General features: G+C 43.0%; 2 protein-coding genes across 2 annotated transcripts in view; both read right to left on the bottom strand.

Annotated features, from left to right (window-relative positions):
* Window positions 1-22119, bottom strand: part of LOC142312872 (uncharacterized) — a 284606-nt gene that overhangs the window by 107917 nt on the left and 154570 nt on the right. The window lies entirely within an intron of this gene.
* Window positions 1672-21747, bottom strand: LOC142312052 (uncharacterized). The gene is made up of 4 exons (XM_075350929.1): window positions 21628-21747; window positions 21447-21544; window positions 16893-16983; window positions 1672-3707 (listed from the first exon to the last, which is right to left on the bottom strand). Exons 1-4 carry the CDS (start codon window positions 21743-21745, stop codon window positions 2593-2595), a joined length of 1422 nt encoding a protein of 473 aa, XP_075207044.1. The 5' UTR covers window positions 21746-21747; the 3' UTR covers window positions 1672-2592.

Below are 22119 nucleotides of genomic sequence, written 5' to 3' on the forward strand. Positions count from 1 at the left end.
TTGTATTCAGGATGGTGAGCTCTGCCCGGAAGTGTGCAAACTCCATCTTGCATTCCTTAATAATTTTTGTAGCTAAAATGGAAATGTCCTGCTTAGTGGGGATGGATTGCATGAGAAGGCATAAGTCGGCTAGAGATGCTGGTCTCTGACCCTCACCAGACTCAAAAGTGACGGCTGGGGCCTTGTCCCGATCTCCCCGAGGGCCTCAAGGCGGGGACCGTGCCTCCAAGGTGTTTTGTGGAGATCTAGTATGGTCTGGATACAGAGGGGCCCCTTGGGCGAATCCCCAGGAGTCTGATTCTGCCCGAAAGAGAGAAGCAAACGAGCCCCGTCCCAGGGGTGCTGGTGGGGTGAGGAGGAGAGGACGTCCCGGAGGAACCGGTCGACCACCCGGGGAGAGAATCATGATCCGTTTCTGAGGGGGATCACAGCAGGAGATTTGCTCCAGAGACCCCCCTGCTCATGTTCTGAGCTACCCACCGGCTGGGGCCGGTGGGCTTGCTGTCATGTTCTGGGTGGGACAGAGCTTGGGCTACGGGAGGTTGATAACCGACGGTGTTGCTGAGTTTGTATTTGGGACCCAAGTGCTCCCTGCTGAAATGTCTCCCCTGATAAGTCTGGGGTTGCCCCAAGCGCCATCATCCTGTTGCCCTGGGGGGGCTCATAGGTCAGCTCCTGGTGAGGGTGTATACTGAGATGAGTCAGTGCCATTGCGGGACCTCCCTAAAAGCAGGTGCTCTCATTAGACTGAGCACCTGCCTCCTGACCCTTATCCAAGTCCTCGGGCCGATGCTGAATAGGGCTTCACAGCCTCTGAGAGTGCTAGATGGAGAACCGCTCTGGCTGCCGCTCCACCCCCTCCAGTACTACGAGAACCCGGCCTGCTCCAGACTCCTGTGCCCAATCTGCTCCCACAGTCCCATCATCTCCACTCACAGATGAGGTGCCCCCCAGGGGGGATTCCAAAGGGGTTCCCTTAACCTGCTTTTGCTCCGGCGGTCGGCGCTGCCCACTGTCGGTGAGAGCCGACAGCAGGGATTGCAGCTGGTCTCCACTCACCACGAGGCAGCGGCCATCTTGTAGCACCTCTGCATCGTCGCTCCTCACCCCGGTGGGCTCGGATCTTCAGCGCCGGGGAGTCCCTGGGGCCACAGGGACATCATCCGTTGCCAGAGAGTGAGTGGCAGGGGATCCGAGCCGACCACGACCCCGCCGTGTGGCGTCCACGGATGATGGCTTGGCCTGATTCTGGGCCGCTGACTCCTTGCAGTCCCGGTGTGAAAGGAAGATGGAGATGTCGCCCGCAGGTGGAGAGGGCTTTGAGAAGGAGTAGGACCTGGATTTCCTGGAGGATTTCCCCATAGGTAGAGGGGGGGATTCGTTGAATTTAGAGATTTCTGCCCCAGAAATTTTTTTAAATTTGTTTATACTGACAGTCATGTGAGAGTTTGTTTTTTGCTTGATAAGTAGGAGTTTTTATTGATATGATTTTAGGCCTCAAATTTTCATCACTTTCTATTCCACTTTTTGTGAGAAGAAACAGTAATTCACGAATTGTTTTAATTATTATTTTTTTAAGCCATTCACCATGTCACAAAAGTGATAAGACAGCTTTATTCTTTGAATCAGTACGATTACAGCGATACCATACATTTATATTTGTTTTGCCACTTTTACACCATTCAAACAATTTTAAAAAAAATCCTGAGAACTATAGTTTTTTTTTTATTTTTCACTGATGAAGCTATATGGCTTGTTTTTTTTGTGGGACAAGATGACGTCTTCAACCATATTTTTATTTGAATGTGATTTTTTGATTGCCTTTTAGTCAACTTTTTTGTCAGCCGTTTTTTATTTATTTTTTAACGGTGTTCGCTGAAGAGATGAACAAGTGTGACAGTTTTATAGATAAGGTTGCTGTGGACGCGGCGATAACAAATATTTATACTTTTTTGTATATTTTTGTTTTTACATATGCATTTATTGGTATAATGTTCTTTTTTGTTTTTTATTTTCTGATTTTTTTAAAACTTTTTTTAACTTTGTCCATATAAGGGACATTAACTTTCCTTGCTTTGATCACTGGTATAATGTATTGCAATGCACCAGGATTGCAATATATCATACCTGTCAGAGACACTGGCAGATCGCTTCTTAGACCATGGTCCTGGCATGGTCTAAGAGGCTTGCCGTAGCTGACTGACCTGGAGGTCGGCATCACGACCTCGATTTACCATGGCAATGATCGGGCCCCTTGTGATCATATGGCTGGGGTCCCGATCTGGTGGGAGATGGAGCGTGCTACCTCTCCAGCCTTCTAAATGCTGCAATCGCTGTTGATCACGACATTTAAGGGCTAAACAGTCAGGGGCGGCAGTAGGAAAGTCCCTGGCTGTGACAGCTGAAGCTTGGTTATAGCTTAAATGGAGCTCCCAGCGGAAATAGTGCGGGTACAGCCCCTGTGCCTGCGTAATCGTTATGATATACATTTACGTCATTTTGCGGGAACCCCATCCTGACCATAATCTAAATGTATGTCGAATGTCACAGAGGGGTTATCGTGACTTTTCTAGACTATAACTTGTAGTTTTTCTACTTCCCTGGGTGTGTTTTATGATGTTTAACAAGATCTGATTTCTTGATAAAATGTTTCCCACATTCTGAACATGGAAATGGTTTCTCTCCTGTGTGTATTCTTTGGTGTGTAACAAAAGCTGAATTCTTGCTAAAACCTTTTCCACATACTGAACATAAAAATGGTTTCTCCCCTCTGTGACTTCTCAGGTGTATATTAAGATCTGATTTGTTAACAAAACCTTTCCCACATTCTGAACATGGAAATGGTTTCTCCCCTGTGTGAATTATCTGATGTCTAACAAGATTTGTTTTTGTGATAAAACCTTTTCCACATTCTGAACATGAAAATGGTTTTTCCCCTGTGTGACATCTCAGATGTATATTAAGATATGATTTCTTACCAAAATTTTTCCCACATTCTGAACAAAAATATGGTTTCTCCCCTTTATGAGTTTTCTGATGTCTAACAAGTTGTGATTTGATAATAAAACATTTCCCACAATCTGAACATGAAAATGGCTTCTCCCCTGTGTGAATTCTCAGATGTGTACCAAGTTGTGATTTTTGAATAAAACATTTTCCACATTCAGAACATGAAAATTCTGTTTTCACTGTGTGAATTATTTGATGTGCAACAAGTCTGCGTCTTTCTTTAAAACATTTCCCACATTCTGAACATATATATGGCTTCTCCCCTGTGTGAATTATCTGATGTCTATGAAGATCTGCATTCCTGATAAAAGTTTTTCCACATTCTGAGCATGAAAATGGTTTCTCCCCTGTGTGAATTCTCAGATGTATTTTAAGACTTGCTTTGTGAACAAAACATTTTCCACATTCTGAACATGAAAATGGCTTCTCTCCTGTGTGAACTTTCAGATGTGAAACAAGCTGTGATTTCCGAGGAAAACATTTTCCACATTCTAAACATGATAATGGCTCCTTCGCAATATGAGCTCTTACATGTTCAATATCTGTTCCATGACTGTTGTTCTGCACATTGGGTTTTGATGAAGCAGAAGAAACGGTCCATTGAAAAGAATCTTGCTGAGTATTTGTTCTGATACCATGACCATCTGCTGCAAAATCTAAAGATATCATATATCCTTCTGACCTTCTGGTATCATTATCTGACAAGAATAAATGTGATTGTTATTTTTCAATAGCAGTGCCATGAAATTGTGTTATTTATATTATACACTCTTCAACATTGAAATTACAACATGAATATGGAAAAGTCCTGGAGTTATGAAAATCTACAAATTCTTTAGACATGTTAGTAGTATACAAATGAAGAAAAAAATGGAAACAACATTTTCAAAACATTTTGTTTTGTTTAGGATCGTGTAGGAGCACTCAGAAATACAGACACTTGCTCACCTTGGCTGCTATTGTTAAGGGATAGTGGTTGTCTTAAAGTTCTGCAGCACTGAATGCACTTGAACACACAAATCGTCAACATCTGCTTCTTGCAGTTCATTTTGACATTTCCGACCAATGACATCCCAGGTGTTTAACGGGAGACAGAGATGTTGCAGGCCATGGTTGCACATTTAAGCCAAGTAGGCTAGTTCACATTACAATGAGTAACATGCAACTTGGTGATGTTGCATTAAAAAAAATGGCTCCTAGGACATTTTGAAGGCCTTTCTATGGCATTACCTATGTGATCCTTAAACTAAATTTTCAGCTTTCATTATGTCCAAGACAAAAGGGGGACTCATCACTCAAGTAGATAAACCTCAATACCGTGTTTCCCTGAAATTAAGACACTGCCATATTTTTTATGCCCTGAAACATGCACTAGGGCTTATTTTTGGGGTATGTCTTATGTTGGGGGAAACACGGGTTAGGAGTAAATTTACCTCCAAAAAAGGCAGACTCCCTCCAAGGAGAATCATACTTACCAGCCCACTAACATCTGTGTCTCTCTCACGTCCTCAGCGTGCGCTCCCTGCAGGTTCTTGTCTTCTTCACAGCATTCCTTCCCTGCTTCTGGCCGGCTGGCACTCACACAAACATCACACACACGCACACCCAGTGATACCGCACTGCTTCCGGCAGACAACAGGACCTGGAATGCTGTGAATGTGAGGACCTGCGGTGGAGCGTATTGAGGACCTCTGGTGGAATGCATCGATGCGCTCCACGGCAGGTACTCGAAGCTTTCCACAGAGTCAAGGTCACCGGAGCAATATGGTATCACTGGATTTGTGTGTGTGTGTGTTATGTGTGTGGTATACAGTGTGTGTGCGTTACACTGCAGGTCCTCGCATTCCATAGAGTCCCGGTCTAGTGAGTATGATTGCGAGGTCTGTTTTGTATCTTTTGAGAGGTGTCTGCTTTCTATATTGAAGTGTTCTGCAGTATTCTTTATCTTTTTTAGTTGCATGAATACTTCATTATTGAACCACAGCTAGGGCTTATTTTTGTGGAACATAAAGTGAGGGGGGGGGGATGTTCAGAAAAATATAAAATACCCCAAGGGTCTAAAGTACAATATAAAATACAGTCTAGTGGACCAGCCAGCGGTATATCCCAGCAAATGGTGGGAAAGGCTTATATCGCTCCACCGGTCAACTTTACAAATGATGATACATCAATTTTTTAACATTCATTGCAGAAACATTTTTAATATACAATTATTATCATCCAGATCCAATAATTAACCATGCATTGAAAAAGAGACTTACATAAAATGTATATTTATAGATAGATTTGGCATATATCTCTCAAATACAGAAACTTGAACTATATGTATTATTGGTAGGATAGTGTAAGAAGATATAATTATAGAGTACTGTAGTGGGATAAAATAAACATACAGTATTCTTTTTATGTCAAAAAAAGCATAAACAAGTTAGCCCCAAGAAATATTACCCAACGCGTTTCGCCTCCTTGGGTGAGGTTGTAAGGGTAATCTGGTCACTTCTACTTTCCGAAAAGCGACAGCCACTAACAATCTCCTACATTGGGACAGCTTCCATCCTCACAGTCAAAAATCAGGGATACCAAAAGGACAATATTTAAGAGTGAGCCAAAATTGTTCAGATGACCGGACTTTTTACCATCAGGCAGGACAACTTAAAAGTCGTTTTTTTTGGATAGAGGCTATCCCCCACATGTTTTAAATCAAGCATTTAATAATGCGATCCAAACTCCAAGGAACAGTCTCCTAGTTCCTAAACGAAAAGAAGATAGTACAGAATTTTGCATAATTGGAAAATATGACAGCCACTCCTTTGCAATACGAAATATTCTCAAAAAACATTGGAGGGTCCTTAAATTAGATCCAGACCTTGGGGATCTTTTACCACCAGAACCTAAAATCACATACCGGAGGGGTAGAAGTATTAAAGATCAGTTGGTGCATAGCGAATATGTGATCCCTAGACCCTTAGGAACATAGCTCAATAAGAGAGAACAGGGTACTTTTCGATGTGGTAAATGTAGTTTTTGCCGATATATCAATGTGTCCAAAACTTTTTTTAGTGAAGTTACAAAAAAAACTTTCACGATGCGAGATTTTGCTAACTGCAAGACTAGCGGTGTTGTGTATATCTTCAAATGTACCTGTAGGCTAGAATATATAGGAAAAACAAAGAGAGAACTAAGGAGACAGATTGGAGATCATGTGGGGGATATCCGTAATGAAAGAGACACCCCGATTGCCAGGCACATACATAAGGCACATGCTGGGAATTTGGATTGCTTTAGTTTTTCTGTCATGGAAGTGATTGACCCCTCTATAAGAGGAGGAGATTGGGATAAACAAATTTTGCAGAAAGAAGCAAAATGGATCTATCGCTTCAATACAGTGAGTCCCTTGGGGATCAATGAGCAAATCTCTTTTTCTTGTTTTTTATAGGTTTATCTACTTTTTTAACCTTCCTTTGGCGAGGTGAGGGCACCATTTATTTTGTTCCCTATAGTCTTGTACTGAAAGATAAATCGATAACCTTTATACATAAAAAACTTTTTCTGGTCTGAAAAGACTTTCTTTAATACTTCCTTTAGATGCACCACTGTTCCTGTGGACCTATGATAATTAATAAATCTGTCGTTACTAAGCCCATTGTTCTAGGATGTAGAATTTAGGCTAGACAATTATTTTTATCCATTCATTTTGGATGAAATATCAGAGATTTATACCCTTTTGGTCCCTAGAATTTTGAGGTCCAAAAATTATAGTCGCTAAAATGTTTAATTAAGTCTCTAACCTTTTTCTGCCACTTGTTTAATTCTCCGAATATTTCAATCCTTTCTCCCCTTGTCTCCCGGTCCCTCCTCTTTCCTCCCCTTTTTCGAGGTTTCCCTTCAAATTATGGCTTCTCTAATGCATGGCAGGTTGAGAGGCGGAGTTACCTTAGGGGGTGTGTATTTCTTGCACCCCTAGTACTCCAGTAAGCTTCCCACTGGAAAGGGGTTTGTTTTAATGTAGGTTAAGGCTAGGTTGCTTTTCTGGTTTATCCTGCTGACCAATTTTTTTTTTATTTTTTTTTTATTTATTTGGCCACCTCCCTTTCCTATAATGTACGTTCCACAATGGAACACACGCGACCAGCATTTACTACCTCTTTTATTTGGCCACCTCCCTTTTTCCTGTATCGTGCGTTCCACGGCGTAACGCACGCTATCACCATGTACCTCTCCCTTTCATCGGATAGAAGGTGAGTGGTTGAACTGCGGGCGTGCGTTCCGCAGCGATTCACACAAACTACTATGTCCACACATCACAGTTGAGAAATGCAATGTGGTATTAAACTTAGAAAGGAATCACTGCCTTGGAATAGATATGGAGAGATTGCTAAGACACTTAGGGAGGAGCATGGGCTTTTAACAAGGGGGAGGCGTTTTTGGTATAAAAGGTGCCTGCATGCATGGTGGAAACACCAGACCATGCCTGATTTCTGACAGGAGAGGAGGACTTTTATCCACAGCCTTACATCCTTACAATCAGCTGAAGGTATGTAGTTTAGATCCCTGGAACAACTTTGCAATGTTATACAACAAAGTATTATCTTTTAGTGAGGTTGATCTAGTCCATTTTATTTATATTTCTTTTAGGGGACTTCTGTGGTTATTTAAACCCTCCATCCCCCTTTTGTCTCTTCTTATCAATATAAGAAGCAGACTTACTTCTGATGAAACATGAAGTAAGTTGATTGTGGTTTGTGTTAAATGGTTGTAATGTCATTTGAAGTATCTGGGGTATTTTTTATACTTCTCATTAGAGGCATTCTATGGTGGCTGTTCCTCCCCTCCCCCACCCCCCCTCTTCTCTACTGTTGCATTTAAAAAGGGTCTTATGATTTTCCTTTTTTTTTTTTTTTGATCACAGGAATGTTTTTCCTGAATGGATTTATAAAAACAACTGATTAACCATTGAAGGGTTCACTGACCTGTAACAGTTTCTTGTTATATACTGAGGTCCTTATACACTTTATGGAGAATTTTGTAAGTGGCATAAGAGAATGTTCTATATATGTGAAATAATATTTTTCTCTTTTTCATTCTATAGGTTATGGGCTGAGAGCCCTCTGTTGTGAAATATTTCATCAGAGTGAGGCTATATTTATCCCCTTCAGCCCCCAGCCTGTTTTCACCTTAAAGACCCGGCCATTTTTTGCAATTTTGACCAGTGTCACTTTGACAGGTTATAACTTTGGAACGCTTCAACGGATCCTGGCGATTCTGAAATTGTTTTTTCGTGACATATTGTACTTCATGTCAGTGGTAAATTTAGGCCGATATGTTTTGTGTTTATTTGTGAAAATTTCGGAAATTTGGCGAAAATGTTGAAAATTTCGCAATTTTCAAAATTTGAAATTTTATGCCCATAAATCTGAGAGATATGTCACACAAAATAGTTACTAAATAACATTTCCCACTTGTCTGCTTTACACCAGCGCAATTTTTGAAAAAAAAATAAATTTCCGTTAGGAAGTTAGAAGGGTTCAAAGTTCATCAGCAATTTCTCATTTTTCCAACAAAATTTACAAAAAAAAAATTTTTAGGTACCACATCACATTTGGAGTGATTTGAGAAACCTAGGCGACAAAAAATACCCCAAAGTGACCCCATTCTAAAATCTGCACCCCTCACTCTGCTCAAAACCACATCCAAGAAGTTTATTAACCCTTTAGGAGCTTCACAGCAACCAAAGCAATGTAGAAGAAAAAATGAAAATTTTACTTTTTTAACACACAAATTTTTTACTTTAGCCATAAAAATTTGTATTTTCACAAGGGTATCAGGAAAAATGCATCATAAAATGTGTCGTGCATTTTCTCCTGAGTACGCAGATACCTCATATGTGGTGGAAATCAAATGTTTGGGCACACGGCAGGACTCGGAAGGCAAGGAGCGCCATTTGAATTTTTGAGTGCAAAAATAGCTGCACTCATTAGCGGACGCCATGTCGGGTTTGAAGACTCCCTGAGGTACCTAAACAATGGAGCTCCCCCATAAGTGACCCCATTTTGGAAACTAGAGCCCTCAAATATTTTTTCTAGATGTTTGATGTGCACTTTGAACCCCTGGGGGCGTCACAGAAGTTTATAACGTTGAGCCGTGAAAAGAAAAAACAAATTTTTTACCACAAAACTGTTGCTTCAACCAGGTAGCTTTTTTTATCACAAGGGTATCAGGAAAAAATGCACCATAAAATGTATTGTGCATTTTCTCCTGAGTATGCAGATACCCCATATGTGGTGGAAATCAAATGTTTGGGCACACGGCAGGACTCGGAAGGCAAGGAATGCCATTTCACAGCAAAATTGGTTGGAATTATTAGCGGACGCCATGTTGCGTTTGGAGACCCCCCTGAGGTGCCTAAACAATGGAGCTCCCCCACAATTGACCCTATTTTGGAAACTAGACCCCTCATGGAATTTATCTAGCTGTTTAGTGAGCACTTTGAACCCCTGGAGGCTTCACAAACGTTTGTAATCTTCAGCCGTGAAAATATTTTATTCTTTTTTTTTACCACAAAATTGTTTTTTCAAACAGGTAGCTTTTTTTTCACAAGGGCATCAGGAAAAAATGCACCATAAAATGTATTGTGCAATTTCTCCTGAGTACGACGATACCTCATATGTGGTGGAAATCAATTGTTTGGGCGTACGGCGGGGCTCAGAAGAGAAGGAGCGCCATTTCACAGTAAAATTGATTGGAATTATTAGCAGACGCCATGTTGCATTTGGAGACCCCCTGAGGTGCCTACACAATGGAGCTCCCCCAAATGTGATCCCATTTTGGAAACTAGACCCCCCCCCCATACAAAAAAATTAGTTTGGCGAAATAAAAAATACAGACATCAGTAAAAAAAAAAAAAAAATATGAGCGCCTGCCACTAAGACCAGTGCCAAACGTGAGAGCAATGCACGAGTCTCGCATCGCATCATCCACTCCAGTCTGGAAGCAAGCAACTGCGCTGGATAATGCGATGCGAGAGGGCGGGGCGGCAGATGAGAAAGGGCGCAGCGGATGGAAGATGGGAAAGGGCGCAGCGGATGGAGGAGCGGCAGAGGATGGGAAAGGGCGCAGCGGATGATGGGAAATGGCGCAGCGGATAGAGGATGGGAAAGGGCGCAGCGGATGGATGATGGGAAATGTCGCAGCGGATGGAGGAGCGGCGGAGTATGGGGGGAGGGAGGTGAGATGGGGATACCTACCTTACAGGATGGATCTAGGCAGCAGGATCACAGCATACAGAAGAGGCAGCAGATGAAAGAGGCAACAGATTGAGGAGTGTGAGAGGGGGAAGTAGATGAAGAGGATGGGAGAGAGCAGGCAGTAGATCGGGGAGGGGGGCAGAGTCTGATGGGAGAGAGAGATGGCACATGGATGAGGGGGGCCCCGGGGGGAGGGGGGCCCCCCGAACATGGAGGGGGAGGGTGGCCCCCAGAACATGGAGGGGGGGAGGGTGGCTTGCAGCACATGGAGGGGGAGGAGGTGTAGTGGCGATGGAGAAGGGGCAGCCGATGAAGGAGGCGGCGGCCGATCGGGAACAGTGGGGGCCGATTCGGGGGCAGCAGCGGTTGAAAAAGGTGGGGGCGGCGGGGTCAGTGGCGAGCGTGGCGGCGGGGTCAGTGGCGAGCGTGGCGGCGGGGACAGTGGCGAGCATGGCGGCGGGGACAGTGGCGAGCGGGGACAGTGGCGGGCGGGGCGATCGGGGACAGCGGTGAATCGGGAGCAGCGGCGGGGCTGGGGCTGGCGGGCGTGGCGATTGGAGACAGCGGCGGGGCGGGCGGGGTGATCGGAGACAGCGGCGGGGCGGGCGGTGGCGATCGGGGCCGCGGCGGGGCTGGGCGATTGGAGACAGCGGCGGGGCTGGTGGTGGCGGGCGGGGCGATCGGAGACAGCGGCGGGCCTGGTGGTGGCGGGCGGGGCGATCGGAGACAGCGGCGGGGCTGGCGGGGCGATTGGAGACAGCGGCGGGGCTGGCGGTGGCGGGCGGGGCGATAGGAGACAGCGGCGGGGCTGGCAGGGCGATCGGGGACAGGGGCGGGGGCAGCAACTTACCGATGGGCACCCTCAGGGACGGACACAGGTCACCTTGGAGAGATCGGTCACAAGACCGGTCTCTCCAATCAGAGCTGGGGGCGGGTGAAGCACCGATCACCCAGCTCCAGCCAATGGCCAGTGCTACAGCAGCACTGATCAGGGCTGGATTTCAATGTTCCAGCCATTTTCAATGGCTGGAACATTACAGTGACTGTAATTGGCTGAGCGGCATTCGTCAGCTAATCACAGCCTCTGTAGGTTCGGGGAGGAGGCACCACCCCTCCTGAGGTCAGGCAGAGGTCCCATCCTTCCCGAATCTACTGTTTAATTAAACAAATTGGACTCCCCGGGGCTCCGGGACCGCGATTTCGCCATGACCTACTGGGTACGTCATGGGTCGTTTAGCACCATGTCACCATGACGTACCCAGTACGTCAAGGGTCGTTAAGGGGTTAAGAATGGAAAAAGAGGTCCCACTGATGAATTCTATTACATTGTAAAAATATCTTTATTTGAAGAATGAGAATCTAAACTGATATATTACAACGTGTGATACACTATGGACCATATGTAATATTTATACCCCTGATGAACCTCCACCCAAGGAAGCGAAACGCGTTGGGTAATATTTCTTGGGGCTAACTTGTTTATGCTTTTTTTTGACATGAAAAGAATACTGTATGTTTATTTTATCCCACTACAGTACTCTATAATTATATCTTCTTACACTGTCCTACCAATAATACATATAGTTCAAGTTTCTGTATTTGAGAGATATATGCCAAATCTATCTATAAATATACATTTTATGTAAGTCTCTTTTTCAATGCATGGTTAATTATTGGATCTGGATGATAATAATTGTATATTAAAAATGTTTCTGCAATGAATGTTAAAAAATTGATGTATCATCATTTGTAAAGTTGACTGGTGGAGCGATATAAGCCTTTCCCACCATTTGCTGGGATATACCGCTGGCTGGTCCACTAGACTGTATTTTATATTGTACTTTAGACCCTTAGGGTATTTTATATTCTGAACATCCCCCCCCCCCCCCCTCACTTTATGTTTCAATATATTGATAGTTAATAAAAGTTTAACGAAAAAATTTTTAGGAGTATTTTTTCTGTGATTATATTTTCGGGTTTCTCCCCTTTGATCGTTTTTTCTGTGATTTGTTTGGGCTTATTTTTGTGGTAGGGCTTATATTTAAGCTTTACTCCAAAAATTCCTGTTAAGGCTTATTTTCGGTGAAACACCACATGAAATTCTACAACTCTAACAGGGCTATGTGGGCAACGCCATGAAGAGAATTTCAGAAGGAAACGTCTCACTGCTCCTACTACTGGCATTATTGTGAGGTGAGATAGTATACTTTTATACTTTAGCCTGACCCCTCTAGTCTTCATATTAGGTACTCTAATAGCTCAGCGTTACATTGATTTGGTTGTTGAACTAGCTGCCAAAGAAAAGTTTTGAAAAGAAAAAGGGATAACACTGTAAATTGTAAGTGTTTGCATAAACTTGATGTATTTGTTATTAAATATGAGCCGCGCCGTACCACAATGTTTTAGAGGCAGAATTAACATTATCAACAGCAGTTGAAGAATTGGCTTTATTTATTTTTTTACGCCGTTCATCTTGCAGTACAACTGATTAGGCGTCTTTATTCCTCAGGTCAGTACGATTACAGCGATACCACGTTTATATAAGTTTTTAGGTTTGGCGACTATCACAGCTTTTTTTTTTTTTTTTTTTTTAACAATAAAGGTTTTTTGCATCACTGGATTTAGTGAAGGCTTTAGTTTCTTAATTTATTTTTCTGCCAACATAGCCATTTGAGGGCTTATTTTTTGCAGGTTGAGTTGGAGTTTTTATTAGTACTACTTTTTGCCACATAATATTTTTTTTATTGCTTTCTATTCTGCTTTTTCTTAGGCAGAATCAAGAAGAAACAGCAACTCAGTAATTTTATTTTTGGGGTATTTTTTTACCGCGATCACCGTGCCGTAAAAATTATAAGACGGTCGATACGATTACATTAATATCACATTTACACCGTGTGCAAAATTATTAGGCAAGTTGTATTTTAGAGGGTTTTTTTTTTTTAATTATTGATCAACAACTATGTTTTCAATCAACCCAAAAGACTCAAAATATCAAAGCTTAATATTTTTTGAAGCTGGAGTGGGGTTTTTATAGATTTGGCTATCTTAGGAGCATATCTGTTTTTGCAGGTAACTATTACTGTGCATAATTATTAGGCAACTTAATAAAAACCATATATATTCCCATCTAACTTGTTTATTTTCACCAGGTAAACCAATATAACTGCACAAAATTTAGAAATAAACATTTCTGACATGCAAAAACAAAACCCAAAGAAATTAGTGACTAATATAGCCACCTTTTTTATGATGACACTCAACAGCCTACCATCCATAGATTCTGTCAGTTGCTTAAAAGGAACCTGTCATCAGAAATTTGGCTTTCAACCTAGGCTATGTGTCCACGGTAGAATGTACCTGCGGATTTTTCTGCATGAAAATCCGCGACTTTCGCACCTTTTTTTTGCCGCGGATTTACCGCGAATTTGCCGCGGATTTTGATGTGGATTTTTTTTTTTCTCCCATTCTATACCCAAAATCCGCACCAAAATCCGGAACAATAATTGACATGCTGCAGATTTTTCCGGATCAAAATCCGCGGCAAATCCGCCGCGAAAAAATCCGCAGCATGGACACAGCATTTCCAAAATGCCATTGAAATGGCTTGGAAGTGCCGCTGCTGCAGATTTTCGGAAAATCCGCGATAAATCCGCAGCGTGGGCACATAGCCTTAATGTTTCCCCCTCTGCAGCTCCTGGGCTGCATTCTAGTAAGGTTTCTATACTTTTTGTGCCCCCTTTTAAACCAAAATAAATACTTTATAAAACTGTACCTTTTGGTATGAAAATCTTGTAAATTCTCCATGGGGCGGGCTGTCTGGTGTCCGTTGCTGTCCCTCCTGCAGATTGACGCCGTCCCCCATTACTCCATTTCATATCCCAGGACGCCGCCCACTGCGCCCGAGGTCCCGTGCACGCCAGGACACTTGGTGACGTGGTCGCAGGCACGAGAGTATGGGCGGCGCTGTGATTGCATCGCAAGTGTCCGCCCATAGTCTCGTGCCCGCCCTTTCCCCTCTGCCTCCAGCATTCTGCGCCGGCCAAATGACCAGACGTCACCTCCTTCCCATCGTACCCTGCAGCAGGAAATAGATGGGAGGAGCGGAGCAGCACAGCAGAGGAGAAGCGGAGAGGATCTGAACGACGTACAGAGGGGAGAGCGCGGCCACGAGAGTATGGGCGGGCACTTGCGATGCAATCACAGCGCCGCCCATACTCTCGTGCCTGCAACCACGTCACTAGGTGTCCTGGTGTGAACGGGACCTCGGGCGCAGTGGGCGGCGTCCTGGGGGATGATTTGGAGCATGGGGGGACGGCGTAAGGGACAGCAACGGAAACCAGACGGCCCGCCCCATGGAGAATTTACAAGATTTTCATACCAAAAGGTATAACTTTATAAAGTATTTATTTTGGTTTAAAAGGGGGCACAAAAAGTATAGAAACCTTACTAGAATGCAGCCCAGGAGCTGCAGAGGGGGAAACATTTATGTTGAAAGCCAAATTTCTGATGACAGGTTCCCTTTAATCTGTTTACGATCAACATTGCGTGCAGCAGCCACCACAGCCTCGCAGACACTGTTTCGAGAGGTGTACTGTTTTCCCTCCCTGTAGATCTCACATTTTATGAGGGACCACAGGTTTTCTATGGGGTTCAGATCAGGTGAACAAGGGGGCCATGTCATTATTTTTTCATCTTTTAGACCTTTACTGGCAAGCCACGCTGTGGAGTAGTTGGATGCATGTGATGGAGCATTGTCCTGCATGAAAATCATTTTTTTCTTGAACGATACCGACTTTTTCTTGTACCACTGCTTGAAGAAGTTGTCTTCCAGAAACTGGCAGTAGGTCTGGGAGTTGAGCTTCACTCCACTCTCAACCCGAAAAGGTCCCACAAGTTCATCTTTGATGATACCAGCCCATACCAGTACCCCACCTCCACCTTGCTGGCATCTGACTCGGAGTGGAGCTTTCTGCCCCTTACTGATCCAGCCACTGGCCCATCAAGAGTCACTCTCATTTCATCAGTCCATAAAACCTTTGAAAAATCAGTCTTAAGATATTTCTTGGCCCAGGCTTGACGTTTCATTTTATGTTTCTTGTTCACAGGTGGTCGTTTTTCAGCCTTCCTTACCTTGGTTATGTCCCTGAGTATGGCACCCCTTGTGCTTTTTGATACTCCAGTAATGTTGCAGCTCTGACCAAGCTGGTGGCAAATGGCATCTTGGCAGCTTCACGCTTGATTTTCCTCAATTCATGGGCAGTTATTTTGCACCTTTGTTGCCCAACACGTTTCTTACGACCCTGCTGGCTATTTGCCAAGGAACGCTTCATTGTTTGGTGATCACGCTTCAAACGTTTGGCAATTTCAAGACTGCTGCATCCCTCTGCAAGACATCTCACAATTATGTACTTTTCAGAGCCCATCAAATGTCTCTCCTGACCCATTTTGCCAAAGAAAATGAAGTTGCCTAATAATTAAGCACACCTTATATAGGGTTTTGATGTCATTACACCACACCCCTCCTCATTACAGAGATGCACACCACATGATTTACTTAATTGGTAGTTGGCTCTTAAGCCTATACAGCTTGGAATAAGACAACATGTAAAAAAAGTATCATGTGATCAAAATACTCATTTTCCTAATAATTCTGCACACAGTGTATATAGTTTGTTTTTTTTGCCACTTTTACACCATTAAAAAACCTGTTTTGACATTGCTGTATTCTGAGGGCTATAACTTTTTTATTTTTTTGTTGATGCAGCTGTATAGCGGCTTGCGTTTTATTCCAGTATTTTGTCAGCTGTATGATGAAAAGACAGTTTTTGATACATTTTTTGTCATTTTTTTTTAACTGTGTTCACTAAAATGATTAACTAATGTGACAGTTTTATAGCTTGGGTTGTTACGGATGCGGTAATACCAAATATGTGTGTTTATGGATTTTTTTATTGTTTTTATGGTCTTTATTTTCTGATTTTTTTTTTATATTTTTTCTAATTTTTTTTTAAATATTTTTTGTTTACTTAGTCCCTTTATGGGACAACACCTTTTAGCTCTCTCATCATTGATCTAATCCACTGCAGTGCTTGATCACTATAGTGGATTAGATCTGTCAGTGCTGCACTTGCATCCTGCATGGCATGTGAGGCGATCCCTAGCTCAGTAACCTGGGGCTCGTCATGGTGATGACCCAGGATTACCATGGCAGTGATCGGATCCCTGTGATCGCATTACAGGGACCCGATCGCCAGGAAGAGGTAAGCAATCCCTAATCCTGCCTCCTGAATGCTGTAGTCGAAGCCTTTAGGGGGTTAATGTGCCCGGGGCGGTGCTTGCACCGCTCCTGGCAGTGAGAGCCGGCTCTCAGCTGTGACATCAGCCAGTGACCCAGTGGCGATCGAGGGGGTACTGTGGACTTCCACAATCGCCATGATGTAACTATATGTCATTGGTCGAGAACAGAACGACTTGTATAACGTCAAGGGCCAGGAAGGGGTTAAATGTGCTATTTGTATATATAAAATACACAGAAAAAACTCTATGTGAACAAAACCTGAAAAAATTAAACATAGAATTGCACCACCTCATTACTAAGAAGAATCTACGATTTCTCTACATTTTGTGGTTAGTACTCACTTATGCGGTTATCTGTAGGAATCTCCTCATTCCACCACTCATCACCCCTCACATATGTCTCTGTAGTATTAATATGGGACAGATCTTCACCCTGAAAATAATATTCCAAAAGTCACAGAAAGATGGAGAATGACATTATTTCGAATAACAGAATAGATTATAAATCAACTTGACAACCACAAATTACATGACACAGCACTAGATATCACAGTCTCCTATATAATCCAACCTGTCGGCTCCTAATTGTAACCAGCAGTCTCCATAACCAGAAAATTGTGAGAAGATCCAGACAACATCTAATGTCTATGATCAGCTTTATCCTGTCATCTCCACCAAGTATAAACCATACACTGAGCAGCCATATTATTATAGACACCTATTAGCGCATTGGAGCTCCACAACCTCAGCAATTCATCATATCACATATTCTACTAGCTGATGAAATAGTTCTTCATGATTATTGGTTCATGTCAATTTTGTCGTTTCTAGTTGTTGCCACAAATTAGATGGTGGTACTAAAATTCTCTAAACAACTAATCAGGGCTGTGGAGTCGGTATAAAATAGACGTTTTTCCCTTATAAGTTGCAGCCACCACAAGTCAGCCCTTATATACAGTATTCTAGAATTAAACAAGGCTGTGGAGTCGGAGTTCATTTTGGTGGAGTCGGTGTAAAATCGACCGACTCCTAAAATATATAATAACTTGGATACAGTAGTTCAATGCAGAATGTGCTGAAAATGTTTTCATAGGAATTTGGGAAAGTTATGAAATGTCCTCTAAATGGCTGTTCTATTCCTGATCTAAGGCTACATTCACACACAGCGTTTTTGCTGCGTTTTTTTGAGGATACGTTTTTCAGCTGCAAAAGCAGATCAGGTTTTTAAAAAACCGCATCACCTGAAAGGTTTCTGAGCTCATAGATAATGTTTTCAATAGCAAAAGCAGATTCCAAAAATAACGGACAATGCTTCAAACATGATAAGTACAATTACTGTAAACTGATGAGAGTAATGAACAACAGCTAGAAGAAAATGTAGGATTCAGTATGTGTGACATGGAAGGCCACAGTGCTGTTCATGTAACTGAGGAACAAACAGATATTACAACAGAAGAACAGCAAAATGATACTTTAGAATTAGATGATCTTGTTGAAGCTGCTTCAAAACACTTTTCTATTCATCACATTCGCTGTATTGTGCACACGCTGCAGCTGGCAATAAGAGATAGGGTGGCTTTACAAGCTGCGATCTCGCTAGCGAGATCGCTAGTGTGCGTACCCGCCCCCATCGTTTGTGCAACACAGGCAAATCGTTCCCCGTGGCGCACAAAATCGCGCGGACCCGTCACACTACTTACCTGCCTAGCGACGTCGCTGTGACCGGCGAACCGCCTCCTTTCTATGAGAGCGGTTAGTTCGGCGTCACAGCGACGTCACTAAGCGTCCGCCCAATCAAAGCGTAGGGGCGGAGATGAGCGGGACGTAACATCCCGCCCACCTCCTTCCCTCATTGGCGGCGGCCGCAGGTAAGGTGAGGTTCCTCATTCCTGCGGTGTCACACGTAGCGATGTGTGCTGCCACAGGAATGACGAACTACATCGTCCAAGCAGCAGCAACGAAAATTGGGAAGAGGGGGTGATGTCACCGATGAGCGATTTTGAACGTTTTTGCGACGATTCAAAATCGCTCATAGGTGTCACACACAACGACATCGCAAAAGCGGCCGGATGTGTGTCACAAATTCCGTGACCCCAACGAGATTGCTTTAGCGATCTCGTAGCGTGTGAAGCTACCTATAGTCTGCAAGAGGGACATGCTGGAAATCTGATTGGAAAAGTGAGGAAATTGGTTATTGCCGCCAGAACCCCTAAAATTGATTCCATCTTGAAAAGACGTGCTGTGAAAGGGGCAATTGTCGATCAAGCCACTCGGTGGGGCAGCACTTATTTAATGATTGAGCGATTGCGTGAACTAAAACCATTTTTTATAGATATTGCAAACCCTCAGGTAATCCTAAATGAAGGTTAATGGACACAGGTGGCTGAATTGAAGGAATTGCTTAATCACCCATTTACCGTGACTAAAAAATTACAAGCAGAGCATTTAACGCCTGTCATTTTCATAAGGGAGTGGAAGAACTTGCTATTTTGCCTGTCCCAAAGAGGAGGTTTAATCGCAGATGGCATTTCTGCTTCAATGAAACAAAGAGAGACACAGCTATTGGAAAATAAAATTCTTCTGGCAGCTGTTTATCTGGACCCAAGTCATCGTATACTGCTTGATGTTCAACAGCTTACTAAAGGAAAAGAAGCTCTGACTGAGGTAGCAGTTAGGATGTGTGGCCTACAGGACTCACTGCCAGGCGAAAGAGGACTTGGGTCCTGACAGTGCTACTGCTTCCGTATCTTCATCCTCATCAGATGAGGAGTTTAACTTTGACAAGTTTTTGTATGACATGGAGCAGGCAAAGTGTTGCCGCAAGGAAAAATATTTCACTCCGTCTTCTATAGCAAGTGGATTGACCATATTTCAGTAACATTTTTTCACTTGCTCTTAAATTAATAGAAAAATTCAACCGTTCGTCAAAACTGACTGTGCATGAGGCAATTCATTTCTACCCAGAAATTGTTAGAGATGTTGGCCATGTGGTTACGGCTTTGCCTCCAACCCAAGTTAGTGTAAAGAGGTTGTTTTCTAGCTTTAAAATTATTGAGTCAGATTTGAGGTCATCTATGAAGGAGGATCTGATGGAGGCAATTCTATTTCTTAAAACAAATTCATAGACTGCACAAATGGTATTTAGTATGTTTTTGTTGAAAACTACTTTTTGCCACTTACATACTGTTATATATACATTATATACACACACACACACACACACAATATATATGTAATCTATATTACATACTGTATTACTTATTTACAATTTATTACAGTTTTTTGTGTTCTAAAGTTGTATTCCAATATATATTTTATGTTCTATCTAAATATCTTGATTATTGTATCATAAAAATGATTAAATGTCTGATGTTCACATTGTACTACAATAAATTTTTCACTTAAATATAAGCAATATATGTGGGAGTCGGAGTCGTGGAGTGGGAGTCGGAGTCGTAGGTTTGGCTTACAGACTCCATAGCCCTGCAACCAATTCTACCTCCTCCCAGATATGCTCTATGGAATTAAAGGGAACCTGTCAAGTGCAATATGCACTCTGGACCACGAGCATTTCTGTGTGCATATTGCTAATCCCTGCCTAACTGTCCTGTATCTACCAGCATAGATAAAGAGATTTTTAGAAAAAAGTATTTCTAAAGATCTTTTATCATATCCTAATGAGGCCAGTGACTAGTCGCAAGGGTGTTAAATCCCTCGACTAGTCTACCTTCTTAGCATATTAGTAGGCCCACAAGGGCGTGCTAACAGGCTATTCAGTGCAGCATCACCAGTGGTGACATGCGTATATGCATTCGCTGTGACTGCTGATCTGAATGCTGGGCACTTTCGGTCATACGCAGTATGAAGCCGGGTATACGCGCCCCGGTTTCATAGAGATCTACTGCGCATGACCGGAAGTGCAGGGCATTCAGATCAGCGGACACAGCGAACACAGGTACTCACGTCAACACTGGTCATGCTGCATTGAATAGCATGTTAGCACGCCCCTGTGAGTGTACTAGTCAGGCGATATAACACCCTTGTGACTAGTCGATGGGTCATATGCATATCATAAAGGATCATTGGAAATACTTTTTCTAAAGATCTCTTTATCTATGCTACTAGATACAGGGACTGTTAGGCAGGGATTAGCAATATGCACCCAGATCTGCTTGTGGTTCTGGCTGCATATTGCACCTGACAGGTTCCCTTTAAGGTCTGAGGATCATGGAGGCTGGGGAAGAAATCCATGACTATATAACTCTTGTGGAATGGCACTTTGTCCTTCTGACATAAGTCCTAGTGACCATCCACAGCTATCAGAGAACACAAGTTGTGCCATAAAAACATTCCCAGCACCATTACTCCACCTCCACCAGCCTGAAAAGTTGACACCTGATAGGAAGGATACATGAATTCATACTGCAATTCTGTGTATTGCCTGTTCCTCAGAATATTTCTTAATAGATCACTCAATGAGTCGTTTACGACCACATTATCTGCTTTTATTAGATGTTTTTCCTCAATCACAACATTCTCAGTATACTCTTGATACCATTGTACGTAAAAATCTCACCAGGTCGGCAGTTTCGGAAACACTGGTCCTGGCTTATCTAGCACTGATGACCATGCCTTGCTCAAAATTACTCAGATCACTCGATCTGCCCATTCCTATGTGGATTCACACCAAAACTGTTCACTTTATTTTCTGCTGCTCTCCAGGATCACAAGTCAAATTTCCATACATTACATTTTCAATAAGGAGAGAGACGATGTCTCTAACAAATTGTTTTTTTCAATGTGCAATAGTGGGGGATAAAACAAAACTGAACACAAGACCTTCACAGCCATCTACACCTCATAGGGGAGATTTCATGACACCTTCTCTCCATCTACCTGATGATCCTGAGGAACATCGGAATTTTCTTGTTTACAGTCCTGTGGAAGAAGAGGACGGGGACATCTCTCTGGTGTTGTCCTCTCACTGGATAGAACTGAAGGAAACACATACAGGGACTGAATTCATTCTTTACATACAGATAATTATAGGCCGTGTGTATTTAGTCTTGTCTATTACCTTGTGATGTGAGGGGCTGAGATTCCTCCATCATGAAGTCCTTGTACAGATCTTTGTGTCCTTCTAAATACTCCCACTCCTCCATGGAGAAATAGACGGTGACATCCTGACATCTCATAGGAACCTGACACATACAATGATACAGTCATCTCCCGATCCCTTCATAGCGTTACTGTATAATGTCCCAGCATTCCCAGCAGTGTCACCTCTCCAGTCATCAGCTCAATCATCTTGTAGGTGAGTTCTAGGATCTTCTGGTCATTGATGTCCTCATGTATCAGGGGTTTAGGTGGAGGCCCCGGGGTTGGGCTCAGGGGTCTTCCCCATCCCTCGGACACAGGGTCCTGACAGTGCTCACTAGAGGTCTTCTTCACTAGTGTGTAATCCTGGTTATGGAGAGACACATTAATAAATCTCACTACAGACATTTCCAGAGTCCTCACCTCTCCAGTTCTGTCCATCTGTTATTCCCATAGATAAGAATGATGTAAT

Source organism: Anomaloglossus baeobatrachus, chromosome 5 (genome assembly GCF_048569485.1).
Source record: "Anomaloglossus baeobatrachus isolate aAnoBae1 chromosome 5, aAnoBae1.hap1, whole genome shotgun sequence".
Taxonomy (NCBI): Eukaryota; Metazoa; Chordata; class Amphibia; order Anura; family Aromobatidae; genus Anomaloglossus; species Anomaloglossus baeobatrachus.

What these genes read in the sequence shown, in the direction of transcription:
- LOC142312052 (XM_075350929.1), bottom strand. Translation starts at nt 21,745, where the DNA reads ATGAGATGTCAGGATGTCACCGTCTATTTCTCCATGGAGGAGTGGGAG. An exon ending in TCAGCCCCTCACATCACAAG is followed by an intron (nt 21,545 to 21,627) that starts GTAATAGACAAG and finishes TGTTTCCTTCAG; the next exon opens with TTCTATCCAGTGAGAGGACA. An exon ending in TCCTACAGATAACCGCATAA is followed by an intron (nt 3,708 to 16,892) that starts GTGAGTACTAAC and finishes TATTCTTGTCAG; the next exon opens with ATAATGATACCAGAAGGTCA.